General features: G+C 50.2%; 2 protein-coding genes across 2 annotated transcripts in view; one reads left to right on the top strand and one right to left on the bottom strand.

Moving 5' to 3' along the window:
• UBAP1 (ubiquitin associated protein 1) overlaps positions 1-3717 on the top strand; it is a 63467-nt gene extending 59750 nt beyond the window's left edge. The window contains exons 6-8 of the mRNA XM_019518073.1: positions 361-561; positions 889-990; positions 2470-3717. Coding sequence (XP_019373618.1) covers positions 361-561; positions 889-990; positions 2470-2610 — 444 coding nt within the window. The 3' untranslated portion in view covers positions 2611-3717. The remainder of the gene's footprint in view (positions 1-360; positions 562-888; positions 991-2469) is intronic.
• Positions 3718-7580: 3863 nt separating this feature from the next.
• Positions 7581-11532, bottom strand: part of KIF24 (kinesin family member 24) — a 41929-nt gene continuing 37977 nt past the window's right edge. Inside the window, exons 12-13 of the mRNA XM_019518072.1 lie at positions 9915-10008; positions 7581-8249 (exon numbers count right to left, since the gene is read on the bottom strand). Coding sequence (XP_019373617.1) covers positions 8109-8249; positions 9915-10008 — 235 coding nt within the window. The 3' untranslated portion in view covers positions 7581-8108. The remainder of the gene's footprint in view (positions 8250-9914; positions 10009-11532) is intronic.

Below are 11532 nucleotides of genomic sequence, written 5' to 3'. Positions count from 1 at the left end.
CTCAGGTCCCTTCCGACCCTAGAAACTATGAAACAATAAGGTGCTGCCCTGCCTTCTGCCTGGCTTCAAACTAACACGGCTAACTATCTCTCTCTGCCTGCAGATGACCGAGTAGAGAGAGGAAGAGGGTGATGCCTCAAGGAACATGTTTTATCACACATTTCCTCCGTGCTGGCGGGTTCATCCCAACAGCAGAGTTTCCCAGAGGAAACGGGGAAGCTCTGTTGCTTGGTTAATTTTTAAAGCAAGATCAGATAACGCCCTCGAGAAGGCTGCAGGGAGCAGATCATCCTGCCTCTGCCAGGGAAGGGAATGGCCAGCTCAATGCACTAAGGCTTGTACTTGGTTTTTCACTACTAGGTAACACACCAAAACTTCCCCATGTCTAAAGTGCCCAGTAACAGCAGCTGCACCAAATGGTCCAGTGGCTCTGCTTCCTCGGAGCTCCCGCAGGCCCTGTCTCCCAGTGAAAGGCAATGCGTAGAAATGGTTGTCAACATGGGATACTCTTACGAGGATGTCATGAAAGCCATGAAGAAGAAAGGACGGAGCATAGACCAGGTGAGAGCCCTTCCCTGGTGGGGGGCCCCCAGATGTGGTGCCACACTTCCTGGCAGACTGAATCTTGGACTTAAAGCTAATTCTCCCAGCCCGCCTTGGGGCCTGGCACTGTCTGTAATACGGGTGTTACATGTAGAGAATTGCAGACGAGAAGCTCGGGGGTCACTACGGGTGTTACATGTAGAGAACTGCAGGCGAGAAGCTTGGGGGTCACGAGCAACAAGACAGATGTGTCTTGACCCAGGGCTGTCGCGCATCAGACATGACGTGGCCCTTGGGTCACCACGTACCCGGGGCCGCTCTGCTGACCCTGCTCTCTCCCTGCAGGTCCTGGATTACCTGTTTGCACATGGGCAGCTGTGTGAGAAGGGCTTTGATCCCCAGCTGGTCGAAGCAGCTCTGGAAATGCACCAGTGTTCAGAGGAAAAGGTGAGGCTGTCCTGGTACAGGGTGAGGGGGAAGTAACGTGTGTGTGGGGGGGAGGGGGAGCAGGAAGGTGAAAGGCTGTTGTGCAGAAGGATTTTTCTTTGGTGGTGATTTCCAGACTGTGCCTCTGCCCGTGGAAGTAAACGCATGGAGAACCTCTGGCTCGGGAGCAGTCCTGCCCAGATTCAGAAATTGCTTTGCTGCTGCACCACATTTGTGTCGGCTGAGCCTCTCGCCTGCTCTAGTTGCCTCACTTGAAGCCTTGAGGCTCTGGCAGAGCTCCTGTCACAGAGGGCTGATTTCAGCTGCAGCAGATCTCAGACATCTGTTATAACGGCAGACCCTAGGGAGCAAAGCCATCCTGCTAATGCTTGCTGGGCAAAGCTGGCCTCCTTGTCCAGGTTGCAAAGATTATTTCTCTCTAAAGTTCCTGGCACATGCATCTAGGGCAGGATTGTACCCTCACATGAGCTTTGGGCATTCTGCCTGTCCCCATCCAGGTGTTGCATACAGACAGCTGGTCCCTCCCTGCCACGCATGTACACTTCTGCTGCTCCATGCTGCCTCCCCACCTCTTCCCTGGGCTTTGGCAGGGTGCCTGAGCAGGCCGGGCTCCCAGAGGGGCAAGCAGGGGAGAACTGGGGTGGGTGGCCTTTGCTTCAGGAAGAAACTGCCGCTCAGTTCCTCCTGAAGCTCTGGCCCAAACTTTGTCACTAATGGCTTCACCCAGACCCTGGAAACGGTCCCTGCCTTGGGTACCTCTACTTAAAGAAAGGCTGCAGTATGGTGGAGGAGAGCAGGGGAGTTAGTGGGCCAGGAATCCCCGCTGGGGTGGTGCAGTGGCGAATAGCAACCTAGGCTCAGGAACTGGGCTGATTCCACCAACTTCTGAGAGCTGTGTGACAGCCAGGGCCATTACAGCTCCTCAGCTCAGCCCTGAGCGCCTTTTCATCTTCTAAGCAAATGTGGTCACTTCATTCCTTGCTACAAAATTGCAAGCAAAGGGGGAAGGGTTTGGACACCCCCAGCCACTGGGCGTTCCAGACTAGTCCTGTTTAGCTTGCGTAATACCAGTGGCCAGACGTGCAAGGGGAGGTCTGCTGGGTGGCCTCTGAGAAGGAGGGTCTTGGAGGCTATTTGAACTGAAGCCCGTCTGGGTCCAGACACGGGATGGCACGCTGGGATGTCTAACACATGCACTGTAGGCTGCAGAGGTGTTTGTGTGGCCATTTTACTGCCTGCTGGCTTCGGCGAAGAGCCGCCACGCTGTTGGGTGCAAGTTCTTCTGCAAGTGGAGCTCCAACTCCCTAAGCTCGTGCCTGTGGGAATGATGTGATGATTGGCCTTTTTGTTCTAGCTCATGTCTGGAGACAGGCTCAGCACTATTCTCGGGACCTGAGAGTATCGCCCAAATCAAAGCAAGTCCTTCCTTAAACTGTACTGTTCCTCCCAACGTTGACCGTCTCTCTTTGTCTCTTCTAGACAACAGAACTTCTCCAGCTAATGAGTAAATTTAAAGAAATGGGCTTTGAAGTGAAAGACATTAAGGAGGTCTTATTATTACATAACAATGACCAGGACAATGCTTTGGAAGATCTAATGGCCCGTGCAGGAGCCAGCTGAAAACATATCCCTGGCTTCCAGGAGCATAACGGAGCATGCCTCCTGGGGGAGGAGGCCAGCCCCTGTCACCAGACCCCTGCCACCTCATCCAGAGAGTGACTTGCTGTTTGGGAGGAAGCCCTGCCTGCCATGTCCATTGGAGAGTACGGCCGAGCGAGCCCAGCACACATCGCTCCAGAGCTCTCTCCCCACTGCTGGGAGCCAACTGTCTTTAAATTTTTAAGTGCCCTTTCCTAAGTTTCCTTTTCCAGCTTGGCCACGGAGAGCTTAGACTGCCCAACCTCTACTGGAACTGTACATAGTCAGACAAAGCTAGGATTTTTTTTTTTCCTTTTGTTGCACTGGATTTGGACAGGAATTCAAAGTTGGTTCTGAAACTAGGATGCTTTGGTTCTTTGAAGCTGCTTTCACGGTGTCTGCTTATACTGGAGCACTGACTGTACCGCAGTCTGACTGGAGTCTGACCTCGAGTGCAATGGGTCTTTCCCTTGGCTATTTTGGGTTGAAAGTTAGTCTGCAACTTAGTGAAACACTGGTTCCCGAACTGTCACTATGCATCAAAAAGAGAAGCTGTTCCTCCTCCTCTTGGGTTTTTGGGGTTGTTTTTGGCCCTTGCAGCAACCAGTTCTGCCAAGCATAAGTCTCCAATGCTTGAGTGGTGTGTGATTTCTGTCCGAACAGGTAAGCTGTGAACTGCACCTGGATCTGGACCAGCAGTTGGTTCTTGAACTGATGGGGTGAGAGCTGGGGCTCTGTTCTCAATCCCCCAGGTTTGTAGGGTATTTAAACAAATGCCCTTCTAGGAAATCAACTTTTTAAAAATAATATTCAGTGTGAAGCAGGAGGTTTCTTTCAAGCACTTTCTTTTAAAAACAATATACTCACTGCGTTAGTTCCATTCTCTTTCACACTGCTGTAGAATGACATACTCTAACATCTAGTAATAGAAATCAGTTTGGGGTTTGTTTTTGATAGTACAAAGTGTATTATGTTGTACATTGTTAAAAATCTAAATACATAAAATATAAACAGTCTTGATGAATCCTTTAAAGTAATTTGCTAAATATTTTGATTCTGCAGAACTACTAATAAAACCCTAAAACGGAAGCCCTGCCATCCTGTGTGCTTCGGCCTCGGCAGATGTTGCAAACCTAATCTGTCGTATTTAATCTTGTTTTAAATTATCCCTGTCTGGATGAATGGACAGTTCGTGCCATCCAGAGCTGTTGTCCTGGGCAGTTTGCTGTCAGGTGGGTAACAGTGAAACGGAGCAGGGTGATCTGAGCCATGCGTGCTAGCTCGCAGCGGCTACGAGCATAACCTTTACAATTGCTTTGAAGTGACTGAGGCAAGGAATGGATTCTGCTGTCAAGAAGTCTCCCAGGCACTGGCTGGCTCCAGTTTGCTGGCGGGGAGTGGGAGATAAATGATGTCTGTGAAATAAATCTGCCATTTCGGGTATCTGGCAAGCTGTACTAGAAACAAAACAGCTAATCTAGGATTCCTTCAGTGTGTCTCCATTTTTTCTGTGAGACTTTGCTCCCACGTGTTCCCCTACCCAGCTTCTCCTGCTGCTCAATCCTGGCTCTTGGGCCAAAAACCTGAGGAAAGGGCAGTGGAGGAGCTAGGAGAGAAATAAAGGAAGGTTTCTTGGCCTGTAACCAGGAAGTTCACTTCAGGCAGGAGACCCATGTCTTGCTCCTGGACCTCCCCTCCCTATGCAGCACACCCACACCAATAACTCCTGCAGTAAGTGGTGGCTCAGAGGCTATGTGTTCACAGCAGCTGAGGAAGTGAACTTGAGGCCCTGCTGTACACTTCTGATTTACTTGGTCTAGAAGGTGCAAACCTACCCTGCCTTCTGCCTGTCTCAGATTAACACACCAAGCCTCTCTACAAGTTCAGTGTTATGGCTGTGAAAGCCTAGAAGCCCCATCCTGCTGGGGGGAGATGTTTGGCTGTGCAATGGGGCCTTTGTAGGGGGTGTCAAGCATCAGTGCCACTGTCCACCTGAATCCTTTCAGGAGCATGCATGCAGCTACCTCCCGTTGTACTAACTGACCCCTCCATGCAGTATGGACCACGTGATGCACCTGGGAGCAGACAAGGGTCCTAGCCTTGGTCCCGCCCCAGCTTTCCTGCGGGGGAGGTGGGTGGTCATCTCCCTGCATGTTCAAGGCTCTGCCATTCATTTCTGATTTAGCCTAGAAGGTGCAAATCTATCCTGCCTTTTACCTGCCTCAGAATAGCATACTGAACCCCTCAGCAAGTTCAATGCTGTTGCTGTGAAAGCTTAGATGCCCCTTCTCCATGGGGCTGGTGAGACTCCCTGGAGGTGCCACTAGCTACACGTTCTGTTATTTAAAAGGCCGGAGTCATGCTGCTGGATCCAGGTGCCCGTGGAAGTGCAGGCTGTGGGGTGTGGCTGACTTCTACCCCTTTGTCCCACAGGAAGTTCCCCACTTTGGGTCAGACACTCTTGACCAGAGCCTTGCGTAGTAGATGTAATTTTAATTTAAATACAGTAAACTAAGCAAACACCACCCCCCCTTCTCCCCACCAAGGTCTCCTAGGTATATTATTAAGGCTCTGCATTGCACTCAGATACAAAGTGACTTTCAGGTCCTAGTTTGCATCATTGAACAGAGTCAGGCTCTGTTCAGACTTCACAATGTTGCCCCCAAACCCCAGCCAGGAGTTCCCCACCCCATTCATAGACCCACACAAAACCAGGCTCCGGTAGCAGCAGAGGCAGAGCTTAGCTAAATTATTTTGCGCACACAAGTAATGGCGGAAGACCTGGGTGGAAGACGAGTGCTTCTGACGGTAGCTTGTGTGGTCATGGTCCTGGTTTCCTTTGTAACTGGAGTCCAGCTGGGATAACAAAAAGGTATTCACTCCTTTGATGGCATCGTTGTTCATATGTAACCTAAAGCATCCGTGCTTCCAGGTTTAGTGCCTCAGTTTCTCCATCTTGTCCCAGTCCTTTGCATGAGGCAGGGGAGCGCCGCACCCCTCAACCCTGTGTGAGTCCCAGAAATGAGGTAACTTCCTTTGACCCAGCTGGAGAAAGCTGCTGGCTGTCCCTGTAACATCAGGCGGCTTTTTCTCTACAGTTCTGCAGGCTCCCAGGGTGCAGGTGCACCTGGCTTGTGAAAGGCACGCAGAGGCAGGGGCTTCCCAGCCGTAATCCCTTCCCTGCTGCAGGAGCGAGGTGGATGATGCAGCAGCGCTGCTTGCATGCCAAACCCCCTGCCTCTGACTTGGCTGCCACCTCCTCGACAGATGGAGGGTTCCCCCATTTGTCGGCATGCTCCCAGCTGCATGGTGATCAAATGGCCAGGTGGGTTTTATGCTGCACATATAGAAAGAGTCGCCTTCAATAAATCACTGGTCTCCCTGTGAACACTCAGCTCTGGGCTCTGCCGAGTCCATCTTCAGAACTGCTTCCCCTGCGTTGGTACCGGATTCCAAAACGAGCGGTGTCTCCAAAGCCCCTCTGCTTCCCATGCTGCATTTTGCCACCTGTTTCTAGCCACCCCTTACATTCGGCCAGAGGAGCCCCCTCCCTTCCCACCTCCTTTCACTAGTTCCATGCTGACCTGCCAGCTAGTAGCAGCACTTCAGACACCTGAATCCTACCACTGTGCTAAGAGGGGGCCTGGAAACTACTGCAGGATATTGGTATCTAATGGCTTGTGCTCCTAGCAAGTCACTGACTGCTCATCTGCTGCAGCTTGGCCTCGCTGCAAGCACAGGAAAGTCAAAAGTCGCTGACTTCACAGAAGAATTCAGTGCGACTTCCCTTCTCACCACAAAGGAATTATAACTGCAGATCAGCCCTGCTGTCTGGAGTCCCCATGTCCAGTCTGCCTCAGCTTCGCTAGCAACAAATACATCTGAGGCATGACATGATGCCAGGATATAAAACGGGTGCTTTCTCCCCCCATTTCTAGTGGCTTGCTCCTTTGAGGAGAAGAGAAGCAGTGGAAGGCCAGCAGGTTTCCTGCTGACTTTAGGTGTGATTTATGTTGCCTGTTAATCTGGAATCGGCTCAAGGACGGTAACTCGGAGGTTGGAATGAATGACCGGGTGCTCAGCTCCCAAGGATAATCCACTGGGCTGTGGGACAGAGACCTGCCGGGGAAAAGGATGGAGCTCTCTGAAGAGCTGCTGCATCATTTCTTGTTGCTTTGATTTTCTCTTCTCTTCCTGAGCATGGCACTGAAGCTGTTCCCTTTGCAGAGTCCCAAACCTCTAGCTCATGTGAAAGAAGCTGAAAGGTTGTGGGGACTTGTGTTGGTGCCTGCTGTGGGCCCAGGCTTCTTGGTGTAGAGGACTGGAAGTTCCCAGATTCTCAGAGGACACTGTGTTTCTTTGCCCCCTGGCATTTATAGCTACCCATGGTATTTTGATCAGGCTGCTCTGGATACGTGCACCTTGGCAATGGGCATGCTGTGAGAACAAAGCTGAACGTGATTGCTCCTCAAGCACCTGATCTTAGCTGCACGTTCTTTAAGGTCACTTATGGCTTTGGCTGGTTGCATGTGCTTGCGGTTTGTGAACGGGATACAGGTGGGCCCCATCCATAGCGAATTTGCAGGGGTGTGGTTAATAGCTTGGCTGTTCTAGGTCCAGCTCCCTGTGCTGGGGACCAAGGGTGCTAACAAGCGTCCAGACCCAATTCTCAGGAACTGGAGGTTCCCACAGCTGCATCCGATGGGGAAAATCAATTCTGGACATCTAGGTTTGACCTAAATGGGGCATGGCAGAGTGAGCTGCAGCAGGGTACAGCTAGACACCTTTTGTGCTGGTCAGTGAAGACCCTCTAGAGCAGCTGGCAGAAAAGCAACACAATTGTCCAGAGAACTTCCAGTGCATGTCCTCTTGTACCTCCACCTGCTGACCCATTGCCCTTAGGGGCGTTAGTACTGAGCTCTCTCCAGAAGCAGTAAAGATACAAACCAATCTCATCTTGTCTCAATTTTTATTAAAAATTTGCCGCCTTATTTATTCGAAGCAGCTGTTCCCTCCCATTTCCTCGCCTTGGACGAATGCTGTTTTCTTGGAAAGCTTTTGATTCTTTCTTTTCACTGACTTGTAGGCTTTCAAAGCACTTTCTCTTGCTCAGTTATTTTCTGGCAGCATAGAAGTGCCTTTGACTGGTGTGAATCCCGTTCTCTGTGAACCCTGTTGCTGCGCTGCGTGCTACAAGGCTGCCGAGTTATTGCTCTGAAGCACGTGGTCTCACCGTATAAAGACACCATATAGAAACACAACGCTCTGGGCTTCCATCAGGTCCTCAGACCATTCATTTACCTACAAATCTCTCAGTGCACATTACAAATACACGCCAAACAAAACAGCAAACCCCAACCCAGCCCTCCTGTTTGCTGCAGAATACCTGACACCCCCAGGTGAAACAACAGCTGCTTGCTACCACAGCTGCTTGCTTCCACAACTGCTGAAAGCCTGGCATGGATGCAGCCGCGGGTGGGCTAAGATGACGTAGCTCTCTGCAGCGTGGAGTTGGCCCTGGGACAGGCCAAGTAGAGCTGAAGCTGGGCTCGCATGCTTTGGATGCACTTGGATTTCAGAATCAGGATTTCATCCAGGTTGCTCACAAAGTTTTCAAAATCCTAGCGAGGAAAAAAGATCAACACAGTCAGCATTGGGGAACGGGGGAGTGGGGATGGGGAACCTCATCCTCCTAGCCTGCGAGTGCTGAGGAGAAGAGCTGCTTGTCAGAAGCAGGCAAGGAATGCAGGTTTCTCATCCTGGTCCCAGCATAACAGTATTTCCTAGGGAGGTCCTGACCCTGAAGGGGAATGAAGCACTTCTTGCAAGAGTCCTGAGAGCCCGGATCAGCTAACTGCTGCTCCCAACCTTGGGGGCACATGGGAGCCAAGGGTCTGATGTGCCCCCGAGGCTGGGAGCCCTGATCAGCGGGTGCCCGGCCACACATTCAATTTAAGGCGTGATGGGAACCAGCCATAAAGTTCTTACCCAAAATTTGTTTAATAATGTGGCTTATTTCCTGTTTTATTGCATGAATGCGTGGTCAAGTTGCTATTTAAGACATGGTTAATGATGCCTGAAGTGTAACATCTGCCAGGGGCTTTACTGCCCCCTCAGCCTTCTGACCTGCGGCTGGAAGCACAGACCAGTCCTATTAACTTCGCTCTGCCGCAGCTCTGTGAAGGGCCAAGTGAGCTCAGAGCCGCTGGAGACTCCAGATGACATCCTGTTTGGCAAATCGTCTTTGCACTGTATAAGTGCTAAAAACTTGTGTTGAAAAAATGATGTCTTAATTCTCCATTAATACCAGGGAAAGATTCTTCCTTGCCACACAGAGGCAAATGACTAGATTTCAAGTCCCTCTCCACCGAGGATAGAAAAGATGGATAAAACCTTAAGCTTTACAAAAACCAAGGGCTGCCACAATGCCTCTAGTCCACCTTTGCCGTCAGTGCAGGCTTGCTGAACTAATGGAGTATTTGTACGGCTTATTTTGCCCCTTCCCAAACATCCCGGATGCACTGTTCAAGAACAAAGCATCAAGTTTAGCGCATACCAGGAGTCTCAGGTACAGGGCTGTCAACTAGAAAACACAACAGGCTTGCCATGTCGTGGCTGCCAGTCTGAGTCCCCTGAGGCAAACCCCGCTGCAGCAGTGCCTGCAATTTGTATTTGGAATTAAACTGGCTTTGACAATACACGAAGCATGATCTTGGAAAGCCATCATCTTTGAAAACTCATGGCGATCAGGAGCGGTCCCGGATGTTTGGAAAGGGGCAAACATAGTGTCCATCTTTAAGAAAGGGAAGAAAAAGAATCCAGGGAGCTACAGACTAGTCAGCCTCACCTCAGTCCCTGGAAAAATCATGGAGCAGATCCTCAAGGAATCCATTCCTAAGCACTTAGCAGAGAAGAAGGTGATTAGGAAGTCACCAGGGATTCACTATCTATGCATGAGGAAGCACCCGTGTCTTATGGGTGCACTGATTTTCTTTTACTGACTGTATTGCAACCCAGACACTAGTGACAAAGCTTCCTGGGAGACACGGAACCACTCCAAGTGGTCTGAGATCCCTGGTAAGATAAGGTGAAGGTATAAAATTGCTCAGAGCTGGCCTGTCAGCCTCTCCCACCAGCCAAGGGCTGGGCAGGGTGGAGAGCAGCAAAGGCACAACAGGAGGGACAAGGCGGATGCTGGGAGCACTGGCAGTTGGACCGAGGAGGAGCTGGTGACGGGGTGTCACTGGGAGACATTTACATGTGCTCCACGAGCACTGGACACTTACCACTTCTGCCACCTGCCTAAGCAAGCACTCTTCCTGCAGACGCAAGGCCGCCATTTCATCCAGCTGCTCTCGATGGGCTCGGATCACAGCCTGCCTGGTCAACAGAATAGAAAATCCCCGTGGTTACACAGCTTGTTCTCCTCCTCTGCATGCTGTTGGACACTGGCAGTTCTCTAAAGAGAGGGCATTTCAGCTGAGACGGCCCTGCCACTGGCTATACGGAGGCAAGATCTTCAGAGGGTGTAAAGTGATAGAACTTGGACTTCAGTTGAACTAGGCCAGTTTCTGTCAGCTGAAGATCTGACCTGAAGTGTTTAAGCTTGTGGGTACTTCAGTTGTAAATGCTGTTTAACTGATCTTTGCAGTGCTGAAAATTACGGGAAGAACAGTCTGGGAACCAAGACTTTAACTGATGATCACTGACCCATGAACTGCACCTGCTAGCAAACAAGAAGGCAGAGCAGAGACTTCAGCACATGAACTCTGCATTTGTACAGGGCTGCAGTTCTCAGCAGTCACTTCCTGCAGTAACTAGCCCCAAGCACAACGCAACACGGTAGTTTAGGCTGAAGGGAACAAAGTCAGAGGTGACTAAGAGGTCTGTACTGACAGCAGTGGCCAGTCTCTTGGCCAGTAATAGATAGTGTGGCAGCCCATAGCACCTTTGATCAGGTGAGAATCCAGGAGCAAAAAATGGGGGCCAACGCCATCTTTAGGTTATGAACTGGGACAGGGAGAGGCAGGGACATCCTTTAAATACTGTGTGGATGCTGCCCCTATTCACTTCTCCAGGTGAGCCTCCTCCAATACAGAAATACTGCTTCTCTCTATGCGAGCTGAGCCATAGCTGGACTCTTGAGTGTGGCGCTCTGAACTAGTCAGTCTAGTGAGTGCCATTTTGTTCTGCCTTCTGCCTGAGCCAGATCCTGGAGTGCTGGCTATGTGTCTGTTTGGCAATGAGAGGACAACGTTCAGCCTTTGCTATCCTGGAGCACTGTATCAGGGACTTTACCCCTGGTTAGCTGGACTTGCTGTTTGCTATTTGTTTCTGTGGGGAGTGTGACGGCCAGAACCAGAGGGATTAATAAGCAATAAAATGTGCTTCTTGGAGGCATTTGGTATTTTGCCTAAACAGGTAATATTAGTTAATATAAAGCTTGTAATTTTGTAAACCACAAATGTAACTTGTCTGTCATAAGTTTAACCAAAATGATAAATTAACTGTTCATGGAACTGACTGGGCCCCATAGGCAAAGCTGTAGCTGTGAGATTAGCTGATCTAATGGTTTCTGCTCAGGGTTCAGCCTTGATGATAAAACTGGATCTAACTGCCTGGCACACCCAACACATTCCAGGAAAGAACGTCCCAAGAAAGCATATTCATATGAAGCCTAAAAGGGGTTGGGGCGTAGGCCGGGCAATGTCAATTTCAAACCTAAAGGTGCTGCATCATAATTTGCTTATTGGATAAACCCAAGTTTGGGTAGTAACCTTTTATGATAATTTTAACACCTTTCAATCCCATAGGGTAACAGCTATAGGGCAACATTATGAGTGGCTCTGAGGCCAACAGATTAACATAAGACTAGGTATAAAAAGCACATGCATCAGGTAACCA

This window comes from Gavialis gangeticus, unplaced genomic scaffold, assembly GCF_001723915.1.
Source record: "Gavialis gangeticus isolate Ggan-Ray unplaced genomic scaffold, GavGan_comp1, whole genome shotgun sequence".
In the NCBI taxonomy this organism is placed as follows: Eukaryota; Metazoa; Chordata; order Crocodylia; family Gavialidae; genus Gavialis; species Gavialis gangeticus.
This window is presented reverse-complemented; position numbering and strand designations above follow the sequence as displayed.